This window comes from the organism of the source record quoted next, unplaced genomic scaffold, assembly GCF_019419815.1.
Source record: "Pyrus x bretschneideri cultivar Hongxiangsu unplaced genomic scaffold, Pyrus_bretschneideri_v1 Contig13, whole genome shotgun sequence".
NCBI lineage: Eukaryota > Viridiplantae > Streptophyta > Magnoliopsida > Rosales > Rosaceae > Pyrus > Pyrus x bretschneideri.
In genome coordinates, this window is record NW_025999424.1 from 1,791,838 (window position 1) to 1,803,747 (window position 11,910).

The 11,910-nt window shown below is 38.5% G+C and overlaps 2 protein-coding genes across 5 annotated transcripts; one reads left to right on the top strand and one right to left on the bottom strand.

The window, feature by feature from the left end:
* The first annotated feature begins 2,790 nt into the window (after positions 1 to 2,790).
* LOC103963954 (L-aspartate oxidase, chloroplastic) lies at positions 2,791 to 7,123 on the top strand. Of its 4 annotated transcripts, none has more exons than XM_018651574.2 (9): positions 2,791 to 2,977; positions 3,127 to 3,163; positions 3,807 to 3,950; positions 4,094 to 4,448; positions 4,549 to 4,791; positions 4,909 to 4,965; positions 5,117 to 5,197; positions 5,360 to 5,421; positions 5,772 to 7,123. In XM_018651574.2, the coding sequence occupies exons 1-9, from the start codon at positions 2,806 to 2,808 to the stop codon at positions 6,781 to 6,783; spliced, it is 2,163 nt and encodes a 720-aa protein (XP_018507090.2). In that variant the 5' UTR covers positions 2,791 to 2,805; the 3' UTR covers positions 6,784 to 7,123. The 4 variants fall into 4 exon arrangements, with proteins under 4 accessions (XP_018507090.2, XP_009375108.1, XP_009375109.2 ...); XM_009376833.3 differs by having other exon boundaries at positions 2,876 to 2,977; positions 3,127 to 3,210; positions 3,796 to 3,950; XM_009376834.2 differs by having other exon boundaries at positions 2,876 to 2,977; positions 3,127 to 3,210.
* A 768-nt stretch (positions 7,124 to 7,891) lies between these two features.
* On the bottom strand, positions 7,892 to 11,578 carry LOC103963955 (protein KINESIN LIGHT CHAIN-RELATED 2). The gene is made up of 3 exons (XM_009376835.3): positions 11,324 to 11,578; positions 8,628 to 10,563; positions 7,892 to 8,512 (listed from the first exon to the last, which is right to left on the bottom strand). The coding sequence occupies exons 2-3, from the start codon at positions 10,538 to 10,540 to the stop codon at positions 8,293 to 8,295; spliced, it is 2,133 nt and encodes a 710-aa protein (XP_009375110.2). The 5' UTR covers positions 10,541 to 10,563; positions 11,324 to 11,578; the 3' UTR covers positions 7,892 to 8,292.
* Positions 11,579 to 11,910: the final 332 nt, after the last annotated feature.

Here is an 11,910-nt window from a genome sequence, read left to right on the forward strand (position 1 = left end):
ATATGACATATCAATCTATAGTAGAAAAGCTTTATCACTAAGTGAAATCGCCTATATGAATCAAAAACACCAATGCGCTCGATTTTGCGTTAGGTCTTGCACTAGCATTTTAGTTATGGATATATGCTAATATATTGAAATAATGTAATTTCAATCATTTTGTAACGAAACAAGACTGTGGCCTAATCGCATGCTGTTCCATTTCCATTCAATTGTTCTTGTCCCTACCGAATTTTCTGGTGCAAACGCCTGCTTTCTTTGTTTGGATTCCAGAGTTCAAAGAGGCACATGGTGGATTCCAGAGATGTCTCACCTGGAAAGTCATTTTCCGAACATGTTTAGGTCTTGAACCCATTTATGAAATGATAATTTTCTCATATCATAACATTTATCCCTTTTTTTGGTTAAAATGATTTTTGAAATTGACATAATTTTTCACATTGATCTTTGAGATTGAAAATCGATAGAACTAGTTATTGAATATGTCCACAATCAATCCTTTGGGTTATTTCTTAAAAAATCTCTGTTAGATTGAGGGCATATTCGTCCAATCAACTCTTCCACTTGCTTTTCTATTAAACGGAAATCTTTTAGAGAATGACTAAAATGATTAACGGTAGACAAGCTCAATAATCACTTTTATTGATTTTCAATGTCAGGAATCAAAGTGAAAAATTATAACAATCTCAAAGACTATTTTAATTGAAGAGTCAAATACTTTTAAAAATGTATTATTCCATTATAAAATTATTCTAACTTATAAAGAAGAAAAGAGAAACTCGAACTTAGATAAATGAGAACGACACGCTGTTGTAACGAGAGGGAGAGGCTAAACTCACATATACATTATAAATACAATTCCAAATTGACTTTGTTTCCTAAGTGATGGATTAAATATCCAAATTGAAGAGTTGGAATAATTTTTCATTTGCATCAAAATCAAAATAAATGAGAAGACCCCACCCACCCAATTGGGTATTTTGCACTTTTTTGGGACCTTTGGGTGGCCAATCCATGATCACTTTTTTCAAGATTATGTTTTAATGGCTCAAAATTCTCATGACTATACCACCAACCTCGCATTTCCCGAACGCCCTTTTGACCAAAGCTTTTGATCCACCGCCTCCTCAGCTTTTGAATGGACACCACGACCATATGATACCTTACCTACGAGATCATAACACCATGCTGCCATTACTTGCAAGTTCATCACAATTAGACAATACTAAGTTTTTTTAATGAGAAACAATCTTCAGACATTCAGAGTTTGTTTGCTTAATTAGAACGAGTGAATAAATGAATCATAGAAGTTAAAAATAATCGAAGTAAGAAAACGTAATCGAAGTAACTATTTCACGTGGTTAATTTGACTCATAAAGTTATTTAGTGTTACAATCTAGTGTTATTTCTCTTTACTTATATATTATTGTTAAAAAAATCGTAATTTTCAAGTATTTGATTATGAAATAAAAAAAAAAAAAAAGGTGCTTCTCACTTTACTACCGTCAAGTATCGTGAAATTCCAACTTTCATAGTTGAAGTTTTTTTTTTGGTCCCACTTTCATACATAGAGTGTGAATTTTGTGATAATTTTATATTTCCGTTAATCTTTCCGTCAAATGCTCCGTTATCTTCCTACATGCATGGCGCATACCCCATAATATTGGTACCACATGGATAAAAAAAAATAGAGTTTTAACGAAAAACTCGCGATACAATTTACTTTAATGAAAAACTACATTTTTACACTAAAAAGTCAAATCTGATACTATTCACTTTACTCTTTATTTTGTCCTTATCGTTAAAACTCAAAAATTTCAAAAACCTTTTCATTAATTTTCTTTAAAAAAAAAAAAAACAGATAAACTAAAAACTCACACTTTTCCAATTAATTTCCACCACTCTTTTCTTCTTTTTCCAAACTCACGCCTCATTGCTTCCCATTTTCTCTTGCACATTGAAATGGTATGGTCCAATTGAATTTGGATCCTTTCATTTTTTGTCCATTCTCAACTTATAATTTAAATTTTCCGTAATAAATAAAGTGAATTCGTAATCCAAGAATCTCTAATTGACAATTTTTTTATATGAAGCGGTATTTGAACTCATATTCAAACAACCAAACACATCTCCATAGCAAACTGGCCCAACTTATAATTGCAGTTCTCACACTTTTCCAATAAATTTCCACCACTCTTTTCTTCTTTTTCCAAACTCACGCCTCATTGCTTCCCATTTTCTCTTGCACATTGAAATGGTATGGTCCAATTGAATTTGGATCCTTTCATTTTTTGTCCATTCTTAACTTATATTTAAATTTTCCATAATAAATAAAGTGAATTCGTAATCCAAGTATCTCTAATTGACAATTTTTTTATATGAAGCCGTATTTGAACTCATATTCAAACAACCAAACACATCTCCATAGCAAACTGACAATTTTGGTCGAAACATACAATACAATTTGTTTTTTTTTTCCTTTCATTTTTTTAACAAATGATATTATCTACACTCATTTTTTTAACAAATGATATTATCTACACTAAAGGAGGGAGTAGATTTAACCTCACAATGAGCTAGCAGTAATTTGGTTTAAATTTGCCTTTGGCGATAATTGAACCTAAGACCTCTTACTTATAAGTGAAAAGAAATGTCATTAAACCGTAGTACTAAGTAGCGAAACCTACAATACAATTAAAGTGAAGTTGAGGACGTAACTTCGAAGTAATTATTCTTAATCACTTAAATTACAATACTTAATGATTAATTGTGTATGCTAAAGAAACAACTAAACTAACCGTTAATATGAGGACAAAAGAATTAACAATTCAGGACAAAAAAAAAATATATATATATATATATAAAAGAGAGGGATGGCTGCACATAAGGAAGGTATGGCGCCAAGTTCCACGAAGCTTCTCTAGCTACAAAAAAAACAAAAAGCTTCCACCTTTGGCCGCTGCGTCGTCTGTCGAACGTAGGGATTCTTTCCACCCTTCCATCTCACTTTCTCGTAATCTGCAAATCGCATACTTTTATTCATATGCCCAAAAAAATGGTATCGTCGGAATCCATCTGTTTGCTATAATATATTAATATAGTTTTCTCTCCTCGTCGGGATTTTAGGTTCATTGACTGAAAGGCAGCAGCGCCCATCATTCAGGTACGTTTGGTCTGCCGGAGTCTGAAGTTTTTGTAAGAACAATATATGTAAGTGTTGAGGCTCAACTGTTTGATTCAATGCCTCAATGGGTGCTTCAATTTTTGGTGGATTTGTTTGAATTCAATAGAAGTTTGAAACTTTTTGTTGGGTTTCCGAATATGGGTTTTGTGTGTCTATATATATATATATATATATATTTTTTTTTTTTTTTTGGATTTTTGGTGGGTCATTGAATCTTATGTTTTCAATAAGTTATGCTTAATCCATATGTTTTGTTTCTTCTCTTTTATTGCACTCGTTTTTCTACTAGTTTTTGGGTAGATATCAAATGGGATCTAAAAAGTTTCAAACTTGGTGGTGTTCTGGTATTCCTTTTTGCATATTTGCTGAAGAATCTGTGAGAATGCAAAGAATTGTCCCGCGTCGGGAAGTTAAGGAGCCTTGCAGGGGCTTATAAGAAGTTGGGTCACTCTCCCCATTGCCAATGGGTTTGGGGATTGAAACCTCGTTCCTTTTCTTGATTTCGAGAATCTATGATGATCAGTTGTGTGTGTTTTTCTTGTATCTTTTATTTTAACAAGATGCAGATTCCTAGTTAAGATTGCTAATAAGGTTTTCATCCCTTAATCTAGTACACCCACAGGAGGTTTGCAATGACATCTTGTATACCCGCCGGAAGTGGCAGACTCCATTACAGAGTGAGGGGCATCAAGGGACAAGGTTGTAGAAGGACTTCTTGGATTTCCAATGTTACATTTAGTGGATGCATACAGAAAGACCTTTCATGGTATCTGGTTACTGCCTTGATCCTGTTTATAATCTATATATATAAGTCTTTTGCTTCACTTTGAAGTTGTTGGAACTGCTATTCTGCCATCTAGATTTTGGTTGTCTAATGCCATGCTTACACATTTTTCCTCAATTTTCCAGGTCATGCGGGGTATCAAAGTTCTTGCAGATCCAAAGATGTAACTCTTCCCTATCTCCAATTACCGAGAACTCAAGGACCTTAAGAACAATTACTTCATCAAGCTTGAGCGATGGTTCCACTAAGTTTTTTGATTTTGCTGTTATTGGTAGTGGAGTTGCCGGGCTCCGCTATGCCCTTGAAGTGGCAAAACATGGATCCGTTGCTGTGATTACCAAGGCTGAACCTCATGAGAGCAATACAAACTATGCTCAAGGTGGCGTTAGTGCTGTTCTTTCCCAATCGGATTCTGTGGAGAGTCATATGCAGGACACCATTGTAGCAGGGGCTTATCTCTGTGACGAGGAGACTGTCAGGGTATGTAAAGAATTAATAAGTTTCAGATAATAATTCATTATTGCGAATAGGTATATGTGTACTTGTTCAAGTTTTTTCTAAGGTTTGATATATTGTCCAGGTTGTCTGTACCGAAGGACCTGAGAGAATTAGGGAACTGATTGCAATGGGGGCATCCTTTGATCATGGGGAGGATGGAAACTTGCACCTAGCGAGAGAGGGAGGTCACTCTCATCACAGGATTGTTCATGCTGCTGATATGACTGGAAAGGAGATTGAACGGGCTCTGTTGAAGGCAGTTCTTAAGGATCCTAATATCTTCATGTTTGAACACCATCTTGCGATAGATTTGCTTACTTGCCAGGTTTACCTAATGTTTTGTTTTATGAAAGTAGGATCAGATATTGGTTAACTGATTGATGGAATTGTGTGAATGCTTTTCCCTTTTTTGCTAACAGAAAAATGATTTCTGGCAATGCAGGATGGTTCTGATACAGTTTGTCTTGGCGTTGACACTTTAAATACAGAAACACAAGAGGTGATTACAATTCACTACATATACTCTTTAAGTTTTATAGGGCAATAATTTGCTAAAATAAATCTATAAAATCATCATCTTCCTTGCCTGGTTTGCTAATGGAAACATAATTCATTATATGAAATTCTAACTCCTTATTTTGTATTTTCAGGTGATACGGTTTATCTCAAAGGTGACTTTACTTGCGTCAGGTGGGGCTGGACAAATCTATCCGACAACTACAAATCCTCCGGTAGTTCATGTTTTGAAATTGTTGTTTCCCTTGCATAGTAGAATAAGATGCAATTCCTTATTTAAGTATTAAGAGACAGAAAATTATGGTCAGAGAGTTATGACCTCTTTTATCGTAATAAGCATAACGCTCAATCTGATTGTTCTTGATTATTTCATGCAGGTAGCCACAGGGGATGGAATTGCGATGGCCCATCGAGCTCAAGCTGTGATATCCAACATGGAGTAAGTAAAACATATATCACTATTTTGAAAAAATAATTGGGAGAATACTTTATTGCTTGAAATGTTGAGTAATCAAATGAGTAGTACTAATATGGGTATAATGATCATGTGAGACAATCAAAAGGTCATTTCGAAGATTTGAATAAGACCTTTACGCCTTGGTTTCACAGCATTTCAGTTGACAATGTTTTCTTCTACAACTGATTAAACGTATACTACTATGCTGTCGCCCAGACTGGAAATCTAAATGTGGAATGATCTTACAAGCAATGTTAAGCTACATGGTTGTTAAGTGTATGTTATAGCTTTTGAAATTGATAGCTCACACCTGTTTATGGTTTTCTCTACAGATTTGTTCAGTTCCATCCAACGGCATTAGCCGATGAAGGCCTTCCCATCCAACCATCCAAGGCTCGAGAAAATGCATTTCTCATCACTGAAGCTGTCAGGGGTGATGGGGGCATCCTGTACAATCTAGACATGGAAAGGTTTATGCCACTCTATGATGAACGAGCAGAACTTGCTCCGAGGGATGTGGTGGCCAGAGGCATAGACGACCAGCTTAAAAAGCGAAATGAAAAGTATGTGCTACTTGATATAAGTCACAAGCCCAGAGAAAAAATCCTCTCACACTTCCCCAACATAGCAGCTGAGTGCCTTAAGTACGGCTTGGACATAACTTGCCAGCCAATTCCCGTTGTTCCTGCCGCTCACTATATGTGTGGGGGAGTCCGTGCTGGACTCCAGGGAGAGACAAATGTGCAGGGCCTGTATGTGGCAGGCGAAGTTGCTTGCACAGGTTTGCATGGAGCCAACCGTCTTGCTAGTAACTCATTGCTTGAAGCACTAGTTTTCGCACGAAGAGCAGTCCAGCCCTCAATTGAACACATGAAGTGCTCTAGCCTCGACTTCAGTGCTTCAGATTGGTGGGCCAGACCAGTCGTGCCTGTCTCACTCAAGAGCAATGCCATCGAAAAAATTTTGGCAATGACAAGGGAAGTAAGAAAAGAAGTGCAATCGATCATGTGGAAGTATGTTGGAATTGTACGTTCTACAACGAGGCTTGAAACAGCAAAGCAAAAGATTTGTGATCTGGAGGATAAGTGGGAAGACAACTTATTTGAGATGGGATGGGAACCAACAATGGTGGGGCTTGAGACTTGCGAAATGAGAAACTTCTTCTGTTGTGCAAAACTGGTGGTGAGCAGCGCCCTTGCTAGGCATGAGAGCCGCGGACTTCACTACACCATCGATTTTCCTGATCTTGAGGAAAGTAAGAGGCTTCCAACAGTTATATTCCCTTGTACATCCATACGAAGTTCATGGAGTTCGCGTCAGCTACACAAGCTGCCATTGTGCTAGGAAGTGCAATTTTTCAGCCACCTGTTGAAATAATAGGGTTCTCAAATTTTAGCTTCCCTTCCAAATCGATTTGGTAGGATTGAAGCATCTGAAATTCGAGCAGCTTCTGGTGAAAGCCGCACCAGGTTGCACCTTTATAATGTTCGGTTTCTGATTCCTTTTTACCTTGTATACTTAGGTTCTTTGCTTCAAATAAAAGAAAGAAAATTTCGTCAAAATATTAATGAAACAGTTTACATTCCAAATTGAATTTGTATTTGCTGATCGACGGACAGTGCAAAATGTAAATTATATCAACTGCAATCAGCATTCAGCTGAGAAAGTCAACTTTTTGCCTCAATTTTTTTCCCAAGTGTCCATTTTTTCCTCTGAACTTCTTCCCCTCGCGGACGCTTGCCTTGTAGTGTTATTTACACAAATCAAAGCCTGGTAATCTGGACAAGAGCGCTTGCGTGAACCCTCTCAATGCGGTAGCTCAGGAGTTCAACCGGCGGCTTAAGAACAGCATAATGCGGTTGAGATCACAGCTCCCTCTTGCAGTATTCACGTGTGTCGATGTGTACTCAGCTAAAGACGCTCCCATTTCCCAGATTCCCATGCAAAAGATCAAGGTAACTTCGATTTTCTATGAACATGTGTACATCTTCGTACATATTGATGGTAACATGATAGAGATTCATGAATCATCAGGTTTTGTTGGTCCGTTTGACTTCTGCTGCGGCAGTTACTACGGATTCTACATCGATTGCGGAAAGAAATCCGTAGCGAATGGAACTGTGTATGGCAATCCTTGCAACAATCCGTCAAGGCATATCAGTTGGGATGCCATACACTATTCAGCCAGCCAACGTAAAGATTGCCCGCTACAATCTCAACTGTTTAGCTTGTCTGTACCCTAGGAAGCTTTGAGCCAGAAGTGCTTTTGAGCCCTGCAAATATCTTCGGATGTTCATATTTCACCACAAAGACAATTGCTGCCCAACTACTATGATAAGCTTTTGACTTCTAAGTTTTAGAACCTAAACAGTTCGGATCATTAAAATACATTTCGGAATGGACTCTACAGAAGAAAATGATGCTCCGCTAATAGGCATTTTGGTGCAACGAAAAAAGAAAATGATGCTCCACCAATTCTTTATTGAGTATGTGACATTGACATTTTTTAACAAATACATTTAACAACGAAGAATCTCACAAAGAAATTTCTCACGTCTAAGATACAACAAAGCTTTATCCCACTAAGTGAGGTCGGTTGTATGAATCCTAGAACGCCGCTGCTTTCGATTTTGCGCCAAGCCTTCACGTGGAAAAATACAATTCAACAAATCACCAAACCTTGTCTCTTTTTTTTTCTTCTTCTATTTTTCTGTAACACTTCAGCAAATATTTGCACAAAAAATTCATACCAAAAACCCCTTCCTTTTTTTCTCGTTATTTACTCTTTTTTTCTTTTGACTTTCCATCCACCACCTAAAAATCTTTACATATGATCCTACATGCTTCATTGCATCACAGTACCTCGATGATGTCGTGTTTTATGATCTGTGGGGGTTTGCTGGTGTCGAGAAGTGCCTCCAGCGATCTGGGTTTCCGGTTCCTAGCCCTGCCGGCTTCTTTCAACAACTCCGCCAACCTCCTCTTCTCGTCCGCCACATCCGGATTTGCTGTTCCAAGCTTCTCCTCTCTCATGCCAACAACATACTCCAGAATCTCGATGGCGGCATCCAACCTGTGTTCGTCACGAAAATACAAAAGGCATGCTAAATATTTTTTCGAGCGATATTCTAATCTAATCTGAGATAGAACGAGAATAAAGAATGCCAAAACAAGGAAGAACACATTACCTGCCCATTGCATCATATGTGCCAGCTAAATTACTGTAAACCCCCAATGTGTCAGGGTGATAAGGTCCATACTCCTTCTCCAAGATGTTCCTGGCTTCTTCAAACAAGTCTGCAGCCTCGTTGATCGAAAACCGCTGAACGCAGGCCAACCCCATTTGGTTCAGTGCAATCCCAAACAATGCCGATTTCTTTTCTCCCGTGGCGCGAAACTTTGTTATGGAACTCTTGAATGTGTTGTAAGAGTCGGTGTAATTTCCCATCATATAGTACATTACCCCCATCTGAGCCTCAATTCCTGCAGTTGTGCTCTGGTGGCCCGGAGCATTGCCGAAGATTTTCAAAGCCTTCTTGAGCAACTTCAGCGCTTGTTCCAGATCATTCATGGATTGATAGATTGCAGCAACATCAATGAGACCACTGGCAATCTCTTCTGAGGGGATTCCAGGACTAGGTTTCCCATAAATTCGATGTGCATTTTCGCAGTATGATTTGGACTCCTTAAACATTCCTATCTTGTTGTACAAGTCAGCTAAACGAACGTAAACAGAAGCTACTGTCGGATGTGTCTCTCCTTTTGTTGTCTTAAACACAGTGAGCGCTTTCTGGTAAGAAAACACCGCCTCATCATACCGCGCCAAAGATAGATACGCGTCTCCAATGCTACAATCGATTGATGCTGCATCCGCTTCCATATCATTGGCAGACATTGACATGCTTGCTAAAACATAGTGCTCAAGAGCAGCTTCGAAATCTCCTTTTGAGTCACAGATCAGTCCCATGAGTCTTCTATCTGCCGCTTCCTCGAGTGAAGCAGAACCATTCTCCCGGTGGATTTCAAGAGCCATCTGACAGAGCTTCTCAGCCTCATCGAATTGCAATGCTTGCACATGTGCCTCAGCTACATAACGACACGTCTCACCCAATCGCGGGTCCTTTTCTCCCAAGACTTGCCTTTGAATTTCCATACCTGCTGTATAGAACAAAATGGAATTCTCAATCTGACCAGTCATTGCATAAATGTCACCTAATTGCATGCACCCTGCAAACTTTGCTAGTGCATAGTTATCGCCATCCTCTATCGCCGGAATATCAATGGCACGCTCGAGGACTGGAATTGCCTCATTGTACTTCTCTAAGCTGCAATAGATTGCTGCCAAAACATGCAAACACATAACGAACTCCAAATTAGGCTTCTCACTAGTGCATTTCTCGAACGATTTCACTGCACGGAGAGCTAACTCAAGTGCTTTTTTGGGGTTTTCGCCCGAAGCAATCATATCCCTTGTTTGCTTGAGCAAATATGGCCCGAGATCAGGGTTATCCAACACGGCTTCAGGAGGATGATCATCGACTCCATTCTGAAACCTCACGCTGCCGCGTAAAACAAAACTCCTCAGCTTGTTCGTCGACAATAGTGCATTGCCTTTTCTCGGATGCAGAGGCTTCTCGTTAGGAGATTTGCTCTTCGGACTTGTTTTCGCAGATGGAGACTTCACTTTCGTTGGAGACCGTTTATCATCCGATACATTTGCTTTCTCAGGAGTTGAGTCACTACAAACACCCTCCTCCTTGTTTTTCACAACAACCTCTTTCCTTATCTCCAAATCCTGTCGAGCATATCCGACAAGATGGTTTAGCTCGGAATCAATCCTCGATTCCCCACCGAACGATCCTAAGCTGGCCCGGGAAGGGGATGGATCCGAGCTCTGCATTTCGCAGACGTTGTGATATAGCTGCTCAATAGAGGTATCAATCCCGCCATTCATAGCCATACCGATGGAGCCACTCCGAGAACTCAAAGTACTTCTCGGAGAGCCCTGCTGGCTGTAGCTTTCCTTTTGAGGCACATAATCTCCATTTGATTCATCTACTTCGCCGTTTCGATTCATAGCATCCATAGCTAGTCCGGGCATTGATTTGTGCTTGTGCAGTTGTGCTGCAGTATGAATAAATGGAAATAGGCAATAACCAATTAACCTCTAAATCAACCAATCAAGTGCTTCTCCATGAAGCACTACAAATTGTTTCTACGACACAAAGCACTTTAAATCATCACTTAACATACTCGTTTGGAAGTGCTTTTAAAACGAAGGAATGTGCTTTTAAAGAAAATGCTTTTGAGTTTCAAAAGTCCTTGTGTGCTTCTTGCAAGAAGCACTTTAAGTACTTTTTGGATTTTTACTAAAGATCGGTTAAAAAATATTTTTACCAAAAATACTTTCAGTCGTTTGAAAGCACTCACAAACAAGCACAACATCGTTTGGGACTGCTGCTGTACAATACACCAAACACTTATTAAAACCTGAAGAAGCATCTGCCAGAAAGCGCTTCTATGACCCATAAGCACTTTTTAACCATACACAGTCTGAAGAACTTGTTTTTTAACCCTTCCTGAAGCAGTCACAGACATGCTAAACCGTGCTTATCTTGTAGCCATCCCAGAAACAGTCAAATAAACAAACAAACAAATCCAATCCAAAAACTGGGTTCTTTTAAAAACCTCCAGATTACTTACTTAAGCAAAGATCATATCAGAAGAAAACGAAATTCAAAAGCTACGGTTATTGCCACAAATGGTGAAGTTCTTAATACATAAAAGCAAAAGCAAAAACAATCAGAACCCATTAAAAACAGAGAAAACCCAATGCAATTATGGAAAAAAAATAAATAGAATTAATAATTGAGTCGTTAATTACCTGAAAATTAATGCGAGTGAATGCAAAAGTCTGAAACTTTGAAGGCCTCTTCTTCTCAGGGTGCTATGTAACAGCTCGAGGGGTAGAAGAAGAAGAAGAAGAAGAAGACAGTAGAGAGACGAAGAGCGAGGGCAAATTGGGTAATTGGAAAATGGAATAAATTGAATTGGGAATATCTATTAGTTTATAAGGTGTGGGGTTGCAGAGAGTTGGAACGTTGAAGCAATGAGGAAGGCGACCTCTCTCCCACTCCTCTCTTTCTCTCTCTTCCTCTAATTTTCTTACGTTTAAATTTATGAAGTTTTTACTTTGGCCCTTGAACTTTTTTATTTTCTTTCTAATGGGTCTCCGAATTTTTGGATACGTGTTTAACAAAAACAAAAAGTGACTTAAAAAACGTATATGATCACTTTCTGAATTACAACTCGTTAATTCGTATACTTTCACCACCAAAGTGTACTCCATCTTATGGTATGTGCTCATACAACTTATGTCTAGGTGTTGGTTTTTTAGTTAAAATACAACGGATTCATCAAAACTAAATCAGTCGGTCTCGTTTAATTTGTTTGTTATCTGTAGTAAAATTG

What these genes read in the sequence shown, in the direction of transcription:
- LOC103963954 (XM_018651574.2), top strand. Translation starts at nt 2,806, where the DNA reads ATGAGGACAAAAGAATTAACAATTCAGGACAAAAAAAAAATATATATA. An exon ending in CAGCAGCGCCCATCATTCAG is followed by an intron (nt 3,164 to 3,806) that starts GTACGTTTGGTC and finishes GTACACCCACAG; the next exon opens with GAGGTTTGCAATGACATCTT. An exon ending in GCTGTGATATCCAACATGGA is followed by an intron (nt 5,422 to 5,771) that starts GTAAGTAAAACA and finishes TTTTCTCTACAG; the next exon opens with ATTTGTTCAGTTCCATCCAA.
- LOC103963955 (XM_009376835.3), bottom strand. Translation starts at nt 10,540, where the DNA reads ATGCCCGGACTAGCTATGGATGCTATGAATCGAAACGGCGAAGTAGAT. An exon ending in ACATATGATGCAATGGGCAG is followed by an intron (nt 8,513 to 8,627) that starts GTAATGTGTTCT and finishes TGACGAACACAG; the next exon opens with GTTGGATGCCGCCATCGAGA.